Here is a 15,329-nt window from a genome sequence, read left to right as displayed (position 1 = left end):
GAGCACAAAGTATAATCTCATAATGTGGTATGTAATAAAAACGAAAAACTGTAAAGAAACAAAAAATTATTTATAGTACCTTAAAACAGTATATAACTAATACAAAAAGCATTGTAATAAGAACGCTAAAGCACATAGTATAAATTCCATAAAGTACAATATAATAAAGAGAAAAGGTAATCAAGAAACAAAAGCACTAACTGTATTCCCATAAGAAACTATTTAACGTACATGAAAAACACTGTAATTATAATTCTAGAGCACGAAGTATAATCTCATAAAGTGCTATATAATGAAACGGAAAGATAATGAAGAAACAAAAACGCTATTCAAAGTACCTTAAAACACTATGTAACAAATAGGAAAAGCACTGTAATGTGAACTATAGAGCACAGAGTATAAATTCCATAAAGTACAATATAATAAAAAGAAAAGGTAGTCAAGGAACAAAAGCACTAATTGTATTCCATTAAAGCACTATTTAACGTACACGAAAAGCACTGTAATTATAACTCTAGAGCACAAAGTATAATATCATAAAGTGCTATATAATAAAAAGAAAAAACAGTTAAGAAAGAAAAGCGCTTTTATAGTACTTAAAATACTATGTAACAAATACAAAAAGCACTTTAATAAGAACTATGGAGTACAGAGTATAAATCCTATAAAGTACAATATAATAAAAAGAAAAGGCAGTTAAGAAGCAAAAACACTAACTGTATTCCCTAAAAACACTATTTAACGTACACGAAAAGCATTGGAATTATAACTTTAGAGCACAAAGTATAATCTCATAAAGTGCTATATAATAAAATGGAAAAACAGTGAAGAAACAAAAGCATTTTTATTCTACTTAATACACTATGTAACAATTACGAAAAGCACTGTAATAAGAACTATGGAGTACAGAGTATAAATCCCATAAAGTACAATATAATAAAGGGAAAGGTAGTCAAGAAACAATAGCACTTACTGTATTCCCTTAAAACACTATTTAGCATACACGAAAAACACCGTAATTAAAACTCTAGAGCATAAAATATAATCTCATAAACTGCTATATAATAAAAAGAAAAAACAGTGAAGAAACATAAGCATTTTTATAGTACTTAAAACACTATGTAAAAAATACAAAAATTACTGTAATAAGAACTATGGAGTACAGAGTATAAATCCCATATAGTACAATATAATAAAAAGAAAAGACAGTCAAGAGACAAAAGAACAAACAATATTCCCTTAAAATACTATTTAACATACACGAAAAGCACTGTAATGAGAACTATAGAGCACAGAGATAAATTCCATAAAGTACAATATAATAAAAAGAAAAGATAGTCAAGAAACAAAAGCACTAACTGTATTCCCTTAAACCACTATTTAACGTACACAAAAAGCACTGAAATTATAACTCTAGAGCTGTAAGTACAATTTCATAAGTGCTATATAATAAAAAGAAAAAACAGTAAAGTAACAAAAATGCAATTTATAGTACCTTAAAACACTATGTAGCAAATACGAAAAGCACTGTAATGAGAACTATAGAGCACATATTATAAATTCCATAAAGTACAATATAGTAAAAAGAAAAGGTAGTCAAGAAACAAAAGCACTAACTGTATTCCCTTAAAGCACTATTTAACGTACACGAAAAGCACTGTAATTATAGCTCTATAGGACAATGTATAATCTCACAAAGTGTTATATAATAAAAAGCAAAAACAATGAAGAAACAAAAGCGCTATTTGTCGTACCTAAAAACACTATGTAACAAATACGAAAAGCTCTGTAATAAGAACTATAGGGCACAAAGTATAAATTTCATAAAGTACAATATAATAAAAAGAAAAGGCAGTGAGGAAACAAAAGCACTAATTGTGTTCCCTTAAAGAACTATTTAACGTACACGAAAAGCACTGTAATTATAGCTCTAGAGCACAAAGTATAATTTCATAAAGTGCTATATAATGAAAGGAAAAAATAGTGATGAAACAATCATAATTCTACATAATGTGACCATCATGACGGAATTGGACCCAATCATAATTCCTCCTGGACCAATCACTAGGAGCCGAGCCCGTAAATTTCAATTGGCAATAACAAAGTGTGCCAAACTTCAAATTGATGCCACTGCTGAACTCTACAACGACGATCAAAATAAACCATGCATTCTTCTGTAAATTGGATCACAAGTCCCAAGGACCATAAGGCCAGGAGCACCTTACAAGGCATTGGACCTCCCCTAAATTACTATCCCTAATTGAAGGGATCCCATGAATCAATATCCCCTGAATGAAGGAATTCCATAGATCAAGGGATTACCAATAATCATGGGATTGCCATGAATTATGGGTCAATAATACTAAATAAGGCTAATTATAATAACTATTCCCTATATGATTTTATTTCCTTTAAGAGTGTACTTTCTTGTTTTTAAATTTCCATGGTTCCTCTATAAAAGGACCCATGATTATCATTGTAACATTATTCATTCCACAAAGAGATTTTATAAACTGGTTTTTTTTCAAGAGCGATTCTTGTGCCTTTTTGAAGTGTAATCTTGTGTGATTCGGTTACAGCTTCATATCCCCAAATCGAGTTGTTTCGAGTGATTTGAAACAAGTCGTGGCCTCTCGAATAGTACTGGAACTATTCTTGCCTTAGCTTGTATTGTCAGCTTGTTTAGAGGATTGTGATACGTGATCTTGATCTCTCGTGTTGCCTTCCCGACTACCTCTCAATTCAAGAGAGTCCAGTTTATCTCCATTAATATAGATATATATATATATAGCCATCCATCCCTTACTCTATCCAAATCTACAATATTCTTGTTACTTATTCTTGTGAAATTCGATCCGAACTGTTATCCTTGGCAAGTTCGCATCATCTGGTACCAGAGCTAGTTGATACAATATCTTGATTGATATCACGGTTCATATTTGAAAACAAAAAAAAAAAATCCGAAAAAAAAATCCGAAAAAAAAAAGAAAATACAAAAAAAAAAGTTGAAAAAAAAAGACTTGAGAATATTTTGTTTCCTTTTCTACATAACATTAATATATTTCTATATATTCTTATCCCTTTTCTCTCTTTCCATACATTTTTTTTCTCTCTTAATTTTCTTTATTTAATATTTTCATTTCCATTATCCATATCCACTTCTTTCCAAAAAAAAAAAAAAAAAGTTTATAATATTTCTCCTATTTTTATTCGATTATCTAAGGTCTAATTACTTGTGATTTTTACTTGAAATTTCTTGATTTGGGAATTGCATTGGGTCGTTGACCAGTTTTATTTAAGTGAGTGAAACACGAGTGGAGTGAAAGAGTGTTTGTGGCGAGATCATTACATACCGGAGAGCGCGATTCAAGAGAGAAGAAACCTGTGTGAGGATATACCCTTGTTATTTTACATTTTTTCTTTGATGGCAGATGAAGGACACCCAGACGAGCGCCCTAATCCTCAAATCGCAGCGCTATCCAAAGCATTAGAAGCACGATTCACGAAGCAACTTACTGACGAGATGGACACCGTACACTCAATGTTGACTGATCTTGCTCAATCTATTCGGAAATTGACAACTGAGCGACAGCAGGGCCGACCCGCCCCTGATGCTAGTCGATCTGCAAGGCGGAATCCTATATACCGAGGTAGGGAAGACGCTTCTGAAAATTTTGATGAAGAATGGGAGCCACCCCCTCCAAATAGAGACAAGCAAAATCAAGATCCTATGAGGAACTTGAAGTTCAGCATTCCTTCTTTCAATGGGAATTCTGACACGGATGTTTATCTTGATTGGGAGAAGAAGATGGAGTTGATTCGAGATTGCTGTACATATGATGATGAGCAATGGACAAGAATTGCTGTAATGGAGTTCACCCACTATGCCCTTAATTGGTGGGAACAACTAAGTACGAAACGAAGGCGAGAAGGGAAGGCCCGGATCACCACATGGGATGGGCTAAAAAAGGCTCTGAGGAAACGATTTGTACCATCCTAGTATAGGAGGGAGCTGCACGAACGAGTTCAACAAATGTCTCAAGGTAATAGAAGTGTAGAGGAGTATTACAAAGAGCTTGAGATAGCCATGATGCGGGCTGATATTGTGGAGGATCCTGAAGCAACCATGGCTCGATTCATGAGTGGAATCAACCGAGATTTGAGGGATACTCTAGAGCTACACCCGTATGTTGACTTGTCGGAATTGCTCCAACGTGCGATTTTATTGGAGAAACAACGCAAGCGAAAGGGGCGAGGGGATTCTTTCAATCGATCACCACCCCGGTCTACCCAAACTATCCTGGAGCCCCGAGGTATCCCCAATACTAACGTCAATAAATTTTATAATGTTGACAAGGGAAAAAGTGTTGGCATGTTGGCACAACTCGAAACCCACAAAAGGAATATGTCCATGGCAAGAATCCCCGAAACCGTGAAATTACCTGTTTTCGGTGTCAAGGGAAAGGGCACTATGCCTCTGAGTGCCCGAACAAGAAGGCCATGATCTTGACGGATGCGGGTGAAGTCGTCACCGACGATAAAGGAGATGTAGATGCTGAGCAAATTCTTGAATGTGAGGAAAGTACTGTTGAAGAAGATGATGAATACTCCAAAATCACGGTGGTAACTCTGCGGTCTCTTAGTACATTTCAAAAGGAGGAACCAACCCAAATGCAAAGAGAGAACATCTTCCACTGTCGTTGCAAAATCGAAGGCAAGATTTGCAGCATGATAATTGATAACGGAAGCTGCACCAATGTGGTTAGTGAGACATTGGTCAAAAAGTTGAACCTTGTCACCAAGCCCCATCTGCGACCCTATCGATTGCAGTGGTTGACCAATAATGGGGAACTACAAGTAAATAAACAAGTTGAGGTAACCTTCCGAATTCGTGGTTATATGGACCAAGTTGTATGCGATGTTGTGCCAATGCAGGCTTGCCACAGACTACTTGGACGGCCTTGGCAATTTGATCGCAATGTCACCTACTTTGGGAAGGAAAATACTTTAACGCTCCCACATGAGGGCAAAAAGATCACTTTGACTCCCCTTACCCTCCAAGAAGCCCACACGGATCAGGAAGTGATACAAAAAACCATGTTCAAGAAATGATGGCTATGGAGAACGTCTCAAAATCAGCGGGAACTCAAAGCTCCATACAAGAGGCAGACACAAATTCCATGGCAAGTTCGTCTATGACCGCTCCATCGCGAGTTCCAAGAGTGATCCCCTCAGAAAAACGAGAGAAAAGTAAGGGAGTACCTACCAAAGATATCCTTTCCCAAATGGGGAGGAACAGTGACCAGGCCATATTTCTCACTCGAAAGGATATTAGATCCATTGGAGAGGATGAGAGTGATAGGATTTACATTTTGCTTTGTAAGTTTAATCTCCTTACAGCTTATGATTTGCAATCTAACCTGCCTCCAGAGTTCTATCCTATTTTGCAGGAATTTTCTGATGTACTACCCAAGGAACTACGAAGCGAGTTGCCCCCAATCCGTGGTATTGAACATCAGATTGATTTCATACATGGTGCTCAATTGCCAAATAGGCCGGCATATAGGGCCAACCCAGATGAGACCAAAAAGATCCAAAGGCAAATCCAAGACTTGTCAGATAAAGGCTGGGTGCGTGAGAGCCTTAGTCCATGTTCTGTACCGGTACTCCTCGTTCCAAAGAAGGATGGTAAGTGGTGTATGTGTGTAGATTGTAGAGCAATAAATGCAATTACTATTAAGTTAGACATCCTATTCCTAGATTAGATGATATGGTTGATGAACTTCAGGGTGCTGCTCTTTTTACAAAAATTGATCTTAAAAGTGGTTACCATCAGATAAGTATGAGAGAAGGAGATGAGTGGAAAATTGCTTTCAAAACTAAGCTAGGGCTGTATGAGTGGACTGTCATGCCTTTTAGCTTAACTAATGCCCCTAGTACCTTTATGAGATTGATGAATCATGTTCTTAGACCTTGCATAGGAAGGTTTGTGGTTGTTTACTTTGATGACATCTTGATCTATAGTAAGGACTTATCTGCACACATTGAGCATGTGAGAGAAGTTTTCACTTTATTGCGGCAGAACAAACTTTATGCAAATGTTGAAAAATGTGCATTTTGTGTTTCTAGTTGTCTATTCCTTGGCTATGTTGTTAGCGCACAGGGAATACAAGTCGATGAGGAGAAGATCAGAGCCATCCAGGAGTGGCCTGTCCCTACTACTGTTCGTGAAGTTCGTAGTTTCCATGGCTTGGCGGGATTCTACCGAAGGTTTATTCGTGATTTCAGTACTATTGCAGCCCCTCTCACTGTTGTTATTCGCAAGGATGAACTGTTTAGTTGGGGAGAAGCGCAACAACAAGCCTTCGACAAGCTGAAATATTTGTTAACTCATGCCCCAATTCTTAAACTCCCGAACTTTGAACTAACATTTGAACTTGAATGTGATGCTTCAGGTGTGGGTATTGGAGCCGTTCTAATGCAAAATCGCCAACCTATTGCATACTTCAACGAGAAGCTAGGTGGCGCAGCCTTGAACTACCCAACTTACAACAAGGAGTTATATGTCTTGGTTCGTGCACTTCAGGTATGGCAGCATTATCTTTTGCCAAAGGAATTTGTTATCCACTCAGATCACGAGTCCCTTAAGCATATAAAAACTCAGGCCAAACTAAATAAGAGGCATGCCAGATGGATTTCTTTTGTTGATACATTCCCTTATGTGATAAAATATAAGAAGGGAAAGGATAATGTCGTAGTTGACGCACTCTCTAGGCGCACTCACATTCTTACTATTTTGACTTCTCAATTGCTAGGGTTTTCACAGGTAAAATCATTGTATGAAAATGACAAAGATTTTTCTGACATCTTCAATAAGTGTGTCAACACTGGATTTAAAGATTTCTATTTGCATGAGGGCTATTTGTATAAGGCTAACCAGTTGTGTATTCCACAAGGTTCTATTCGAACTGTTTTAACTCACAAAGTCCATGAAGGTGGACTCATGGGGCATTTTGGAGCCACCAAAACTCTTAAACTTTTGCAGGAAAAATTTTATTGGCCAGGGATGCGTGCGGACGTGGAACAACACATTACACGTTGCATTACATCTAGACAAGCCAAATCCACAACGCTACCACATGGTTTATATAAGCCTCTGCCTACACCCGACACACCTTGGGTAGATTTGAGTATGGACTTCATTTTGGGGCTACCTCGTACAAAAGAAGGTAAGGACTCTATCATGGTTGTTGTCGATAGGTTTTCAAAAATGTCCCACTTTATTCCTTGCAATAAGACGAATGACGCAATGCATATTGCTAATTTGTTTTTCAAAGAAGTAGTTAAAATGCATGGAATTCCCCGTACGATTGTATCTGATAGGGACACTAAATTCTTAAGCTTTTTCTGGAAAAACTTTTGGGGAAAATTAGGGACAAAACTTCTTTTTTCTACCTCATATCACCCACAAATAGATGGTCAAACGGAAGTAACAAATCGCACCCTAGGCACTCTCCTTAGGTGTATTATCAAAAAGAATTTTCATAGTTGGGAAAGTTGTCTCCCTCATGTTGAGTTTGCATATAATCGAGCTATCCATAGTGCTACTAACATGTCCCCTTTTGAAGTAGTGTACGGCTTCAACCCACTTTCTCCAGTTGACCTATTGCCACTACCATGTAGTGAGCGACAAAATGTTAATTTCATGGATCGGGCACAAAAAATTCAGGAGCTTCATAAGACAGTACAAAAGGAAATTGACGCTACCAATGCGCGGAATGCAAAAGCTGCTAATCATCACCGCAAGAAGATTGTCTTCCAACCCGGTGATTAGGTGTGGCTTCACTTACGAAAAGAGAGATTTTCGGCACAACGGAAGTCTAAGTTGTCCCCATGAGGCGATGGTCCCTTTCAAGTCGTTGAACGCATCAACGATAATGCCTACAAACTAGACCTCCCAAGTGAGTATAATGTCCATGCTACATTTAATGTTTCTGACTTGTCTCCGTTTGATGTAGGTGACGAGAGGTTGATGGGACAACCTTTTCAAGAGAGGGGGGATGATGTGACCATCATGACGGAATTGGACCCAATCATAATTCCTCCTGGACCAATCACTAGGAGCCGAGCCCGTAAATTTCAATTGGCAATAACAAAGTGTGCCAAACTTCAAATGGATGCCACTACTGAACTCTATAACAACGATCAAAATAAACCATGCATTCTTCTGGAAATTGGATCACAAGTCCCAAGGACCATAAGGCCAGGAGCACCTTACAAGGCATTGGACCTCCCCTAAATTACTATCCCTAATTGAAGGGATCCCATGAATCAATATCCCCTGAATGAAGGAATTCCATAGATCAAGGGATTACCAATAATCATGGGATTGCCATGAATTATGGGTCAATAATACTAAATAAGGCTAATTATAATAACTATTCCCTATATGATTTTATTTCCTTTAAGAGTGTACTTTCTTGTTTTTAAATTTCCATGGTTCCTCTATAAAAGGACTCATGATTATCATTGTAACATTATTCATTCCACAAAGAGATTATATAAACTGGATTTTTTTCAAGAGCGATTCTTGTGCCTTTTTGAAGTGTAATCTTGAGTGATTCGGTTACAGCTTCATATCCCCAAATCGAGTTTTTTCGTGTGATTTGAAACAAGTCGTGGCCTCTCGAATAGTACTGGAACTGTTCTTGCCTTAGCTTGTATTGTCAGCTTGTTTAGAGGATTGTGATACGTGAGCTTGATCTCTCGTGTTGCCTTCCCGACTACCTCTCAATTCAAGAGAGTCCAGTTTATCTCCATTAATATAGATATATATATATATATAGCCATCCATCCCTTACTCTATCCAAATCTACAATATTCTTGTTACTTATTCTTGTGGAATTCGATCCGAACTGTTATCCTTGGCAAGTTCGCATCAATTACCTTAAAGCACTATTTAACGTACACGAAAAGCACTGTTCTTATAACTCTAGAGCACAAAGTATAATGTCATATAGTGTTATATATAAAAAGCAAAAACAATGAAGAAAGAAAAGCGCTATTTATCATACCTTAAAACACTACGTAACAAATACGAAAAGCACTGTAATAAGAACTATAGAGCACATAGTATAAATTCCATAAAGTACAATATAATAAAAAGAAAAGGCAGTGAAGAAACAAAAACACTAACTGTGTTCCCTTAAAGCACTATTTAACGTACACAAAAAGCACTGTAATTATAACTCTATAGCACAAGTATAATTTCATAAAGTGCTATATAATAAAAAGAAAAAACAGTGACGAAACAAAAGCGCTATTTATAGTACCTTAAAACACTAGGTAAAAAATACGAAAAACACTGTAATGAGAACTATAGAGCACATATTATAAATTCCATAAAGTAAAATATAATAAAAAAAAGGGTAGTCAAAAAACAAAAGCACTAACTATATTACCTTAAAGCACTATTTAACGTACACGAAAAGCACTGTAATTATAATTCTAGAGCATAAAGTATAATTTCATAAAGTACTATATAATAAAAAGAAAAGCAGTGAAGTAACAAAAATGCTATTTATAGTACCTTAAAACACTATGTATCAAATACGAAAAGCACTGTAATGAGAACTATAGAGCACATAGTATAAATCCCATAAAGTACAATATAATAAAAGAAAAGGCAGTCAAGAAACAAAAGCACTAACTGTATTCCCTTAAAACACTATTTAACGTACTCGACAAGCATTGTAATTATAACTCTAGAGCACAAAGTATAATCTCATAAAGTGCTATATAATAAAAAGAAAAAAAGGTGAAGTAACAAAAGCGTAATTTATAGTACCTTAAAACACTATATAGCAAATACGAAAGGCTTTTTAATGAGAACTATAGAGCACATAGTATAAATTCCATAAAGTACAATATAATAAAAAGAAAATATAGTCAAGAAACAAAAGCACTAACTGTATTCCCTTAAACAACTATTTAACGTACACAAAAAGAACTGAAATTATAACTCTAGAGCACAAAGTATAATATCAAAAAGTGTTATATAATAAAGAGGAAAAATAATTAAGAAACAAAAGTGCTATTTATCGTACCTTAAAACACTATGTAAGAAATACGAAAAGCACTCTAACAAGAACTATAGACCACAGAGTATAAATTCCATAAAGTACAATATAATAAAAAGAAAAGGCAGTGAAGAAACAAAAGTACTAACTGTGTTCCCTTAAAGCCCTATTTAATGTACACGAAAAGCACTGTAATTATAACTCTAGAGGAGAAAGTATAGTCTCATAAAGTGCTATAAAATAAAAAGAAAAAACAATTAAGAAAAAAAAGCACTATTTATAGTACCTTAAAATACTATGTAACAAATACGAAAAGCACTGGAATAAAAACTATAGAGCAGAGAGTATAAATCCCATAAAGTACAATATAATAAAAAGAAAAGGCAGTACAAAACAAACGCATTAACTGTATTCCCTTAAAACACTATTAAACGTACACGAAAAGCACTGTAATTATAACTCTAGAGCACAAAGTATAATCTCATAAAGTGCTATATAATAAAAAGAAAAAACAGTGAAAAAACAAAAGCGCTTTTATAGTACCTTAAAACACTATGTAACAAATACGAAAAGCACTCTAATAAGAACTATGGAGCACAGAGTATAAATCCCATAAAGTACAATATAATAAAAAGAAAAGGCAGTAAAAAACAAAAGCACTAACAGTATTCCCTTAAAATACTATTTAGCATACACGAAAAGCACCGTAATTATAACTCTAGAGCACAAAGTCTAATCTCATAAAGTGCTATATAAAAAAACGGAGAAACAGTGAATAAACAAAAGTGCTATTTGTAGTACCTTAAAACACTATGTAACAAATACGAGAAACACTGTAATGAGAACTATAGAGCGCAGAGTATAAATTCCATAAAGTACAATATAATAAAAACAAAAGATAGTCAAGAAACAAAAGCACTAATTGTATTCCGTTAAAGCACTATTTAACGTACACAAAAAGCACTGAAATTATAACTCTACAGCACAAAGTATAATCTTATAAAGTGTTATTTAAAAAAAAGGAAAAATAATGAAGAAAAAGAAGTGCTATTTATCGTACCTTAAAACACTATGTAACAAATACGAAAAGCACTGTAATGAGAACTATAGATCACATTGTATAAATTCCATAAAGTACAATATAATAAAAAGAAAAGGCAGTCAGGAAAAAATAGCACTAACTGTATTCCCTTAAAAGACTATTTAACGTACACGAAAAGCATTGTAATTATAACTCTAGATCACAAAGTATAATCTCATAAAGTGCTATAGAATAAAAAGAAAAAACAGTTAAGAAACAAAAGCGCTTTTATAGTACTTAAAACACTATGTAAAAAATACGAAAAGCACTGTAATGAGAACTATAGAGCACAGAGTATAAATTCCATAAAGAACAATATAATAAAAAGAAATGGTAGTCAAGAAGCAAAAGCACTAACTGTATTTCCTTCCAACACTATTTAACGTACACGAAAAGCACAGTAATTACAACTCTAGAGCACAAAGTATAATCTCATAAAGTGCTATATAATAAAAAGAAAAAACAGAGAAGAAACAAAAGCGTTTTTATAGTACTAAAAACACTATGTAACAAATACGAGAAACACTGTAATGAGAACTATAGAGCACAGAGTATAAATTCCATAAAGTACAATATAATAAAAATAAAAGATAGTCAAGAAACAAAGCACTAACTGTATTCCCTTAAACCACTATTTAACGTACACAAAAAGCACTGAAATTATAACTCTAGAGCACAAAGTATAATCTAAAAAAGTGTTATGCAAAAAAAAGGAAAAATAATAAAGAAACAAAGGCGCTATTTATCGTACCTTAAAAAACTATGTAACAAATACGAAAAGCACTGTAACAAGAATTATAGAGCACAGAGTATAAATTCCATAAAGTACAATATAATAAAAAGAAAAGGCAGTGAAGAAACAAAAGAACTACTGTGTTCCCTTAAAGCCCTATTTAATGTACACGAAAAGCACTGTAATTATAACTCTATAGGAGAAAGTATAGTCTCATAAAGTGCTATAAAATAAAAAGAAAAAATAGTGAAGAAAAAAAAAGCACTATTTATAGTACCTTAAAACACTATGTAACAAATACGAAAAGCACTGTAATAAGAACTATAGAGCACAGAGTATAAATCCCATAAAGTACAATATAATAAAAAGAAAAGGCAGTACAAAACAAACGCATTAACTGTATTCCCTTAAAACACTATTTAACTTACACGAAAAGCACTGTAATTATAACTCTAGAGCACAAAGTATAATCTCGTAAAGTGCTATATGATAAAAAGAAAAAACAGTGAAGAAATAGAAGTGTTTTTATAGTACTTAAAACACTATGTAACAAATACGAAAACCACTGTAATAAGAACTATGGAGTACAGAGTATAAATCCCATATAGTACAATATAATAAAAAGAAAAGGCAGTCAAGAAACAAAAACACTAATTGTATTCCCTTAAGGAAGGACCTGATAAACCCATAATACTATAACGGTCATCCGGTCACTTCCATATACCCAGCTTACGACTCCCACAATCAATACATAGATAGCCGAACGTTGTCGCCATTAACCACAAGACGCCCCATAGTCTGTGATAGCGAAGATAGGACCCCCACTGACTAGCCCTATCTCGTGTAATGTAGTAGAATCCGTGCAACTTGGAATCACCCAAGGGAAACCCGGAAACTCTACTCCTCCTCGCGCGCCATAAAGGGATCACGTTTGGAGTTTGGCATATGATCCTAAACTACCGGTAGACCTCACCAGTGGCCAGCCCAATAAGTGGAACAACATCTAACATGAACAATTAGACCAAATACGTCTCAACAACCATGGGTATAAATCCTGAATGATCGTGCGACTAAGTCACCCAGTTGTCTGACTACTATCGTCCACTATCGCCAAAGTGTTACGGTACATCGGGGTCGAATATCCTAACCCCAGATGATGCCCTCGCCTAGCACTACCGCACACGGCGACTAAACGATAGATCCATAAAATATATCCAATCCGTGCAATATGTGTGCAACATGCTAAATAAGTGAATTTACCGAAAAGGGCTGGTGAGACAGCTCACCTATCCTCATTTTTATAAATTCACCTACGCGATACGTATATCAAATATCATAAACCATAAAGTCTCCCACATGCATATACATATATATATATAAATATATACATGCACTGACAAAATGATTCACATAATATCACATTAGCATATTAATCAGAATCGCATACAACATGCATACCTAATTTCTTAAAATTAAATTTAATTCTTGTTGCTTACCTCTTATCGACACTCCATAGCTTTTGCAATCTCACCCAAATCTCCTCCAACGTACACCTGCCCCATTATTTACTCAAATCAGCTGAGCTACATGCTTATTCATAGGAGCTACCTGCTTATTCAAAAGCTAATTTCTATAATTAGCTCGTTGGGTTTCAAACTTTTATATTTAGTAGAATACGATATTCTAGCTATAAAACTCTTATACCTCATAATATTTATATCGCCCAATTATTAAATAAAAAATACTTAAAAATATGAATAAACAGCAGGTACAATACACTACCTTTTTCAATTCGGCTCGGATCGATAGAAAATTCTCAAAATATAATGCTAGGACTACGAATAGGCTATCAACTAAAGAAATTAGTCGATTAAATAGCCAAATAGCCAATTATGAATTTTTTAAGAATTTCTAATTTAATATCCCCAATATCGAAATTCATATTAAAATTCATAATTAAATTCTACGTATAACAAGAAATACAGTACCGAAGTCGGAATTGAAATCAGACGGCCAAATCTTTTTTTTTTTTTCTCTTTTTCCTTTCTCTTCTCATCTTTCATTTCCTCCCTGGATGTCTGCTTCCTTTTCTTCACAGGTAAGGTTTGGCTTCTTTCTAAATATGAATATAAATATATATATATTTATATTATTAATATATTGTATTATATATTATTATTATCATTATCATCTATTATCATTATTATTATTATTATTATCCTTCACCATTATCCTATTTCTTATTATTATTATATTATATATTTATCCTTATCGATATTTATCCGTTTAACAATCTCCATAATTATAACCAATATAGAAAATATGAATAAAATTTGTTTCAGAATATTAATTTCTTGATCCAAAAATATTATAAAAATATTTATTTGCTATAATAATATTACTTCATACACTCCAAAATCGGGGCATTATAATTCACTCCCCCTTAAAAAGATTTCGTCCCCGAAATCTAAACTCAAACGCATAACAACACTACTTAATTAAATAAATATGGGTATGCTTTGAACATCTCTTGTTCTACTTCCCACGTGGCGTCTTCTGCTCCATGCCGGGACCACATTACTTTCACCATACAAATATTTCGGTTCCTCATAGTTCGAACCTTTGTGTCCATGATCCAAATAGGCATTTCCTCATACGAAAGATCCTCATTTAGCTCTAACTCATCCGGAGATAAAATATGAGAAGGATCTACGACATACCTACAAAGTTTTGATACATGGAACATATTATGAATTCGTTTCATGGAATTTGGAAGTGCTAACCGATAAGCTCAATCCCCAACTCGATCGAGGATTTCATACGGTCCAACATAAAGCGGACTCAATTTTCCTTTAATTCCAAACCTTCTAATACTCATCATTGGAGATTCTTTCACCAGGATGAAATCTCCACTTTGAAATTGACCTTCACTTCGGGCTTTATCGGCATTACTTTTTTGGCAATCTTGAGCTATCTTCATCTTCTCCCTGATAACTCGAATCTTATTTTTTGATTCTTTGATCATTTCTGGACCTAATATCAGTCGATCACTAATGTCATCCCAACTTAAAGGAGTCCTGCATTTTCGTCCATAAAGACCTTCAAAAGGAGTCATTCCAATACTTGTTTGATAACTATTATTATATGAGAATTCCACTAAATCCAAGTGGTCCTCCCAACTTCCTTGAAATTCTATTACACAAGCTCTTAGCATATCTTCCAGAATACGGATAGTTCTCTCTGGTTAACCATCAGTCATTGGATGGAATGCAGTGCTCATATGCAGCTGAGTACCAAAGGCTTCTTGCAATTTTTGCCAAAATCAAGATTGGAAACGTGGATCACGATCCAATATGATTACCTCAGGAATACCGTGTCGTTTAACCACATGATCAACATATAATTTGGCCAACTTATGCATACTTCAAGTCATACG

At 34.8% G+C, this 15,329-nt stretch overlaps 1 protein-coding gene and 1 pseudogene across 1 annotated transcript; one reads left to right on the top strand and one right to left on the bottom strand.

Annotated features, from left to right (window-relative positions):
* The first annotated feature begins 3,424 nt into the window (after positions 1-3,424).
* LOC127258500 (uncharacterized) lies at positions 3,425-8,299 on the top strand (annotated as a pseudogene).
* A 10-nt stretch (positions 8,300-8,309) lies between these two features.
* On the bottom strand, positions 8,310-15,008 carry LOC127258499 (uncharacterized). The gene is made up of 3 exons (XM_051285349.1): positions 14,716-15,008; positions 14,486-14,613; positions 8,310-8,341 (listed from the first exon to the last, which is right to left on the bottom strand). Exons 1-3 carry the CDS (start codon positions 15,006-15,008, stop codon positions 8,310-8,312), a joined length of 453 nt encoding a protein of 150 aa, XP_051141306.1.
* Between the last annotated feature and the right edge of the window lie 321 nt (positions 15,009-15,329).

The sequence above is a fragment of the Andrographis paniculata genome, unplaced genomic scaffold (genome assembly GCF_009805555.1).
Source record: "Andrographis paniculata isolate CXL003 unplaced genomic scaffold, ASM980555v1 Contig59END, whole genome shotgun sequence".
Classification (NCBI taxonomy): Eukaryota; Viridiplantae; Streptophyta; class Magnoliopsida; order Lamiales; family Acanthaceae; genus Andrographis; species Andrographis paniculata.
This window is presented reverse-complemented; position numbering and strand designations above follow the sequence as displayed.

Coding starts and splice junctions, on each gene's coding strand:
- LOC127258499 (XM_051285349.1), bottom strand. CDS start 15,008: ATGACTCCTTTTGAAGGTCTTTATGGACGAAAATGCAGGACTCCTTTA. Junction 14,614..14,715: donor AGTCCGCTTTATGTTGGACC/GTATGAAATCCT, acceptor AAAACTTTGTAG/GTATGTCGTAGATCCTTCTC. Junction 8,342..14,485: donor TATGAGGAACCGAAATATTT/GTATGGTGAAAG, acceptor TCCTTCATTCAG/GGGATATTGATTCATGGGAT.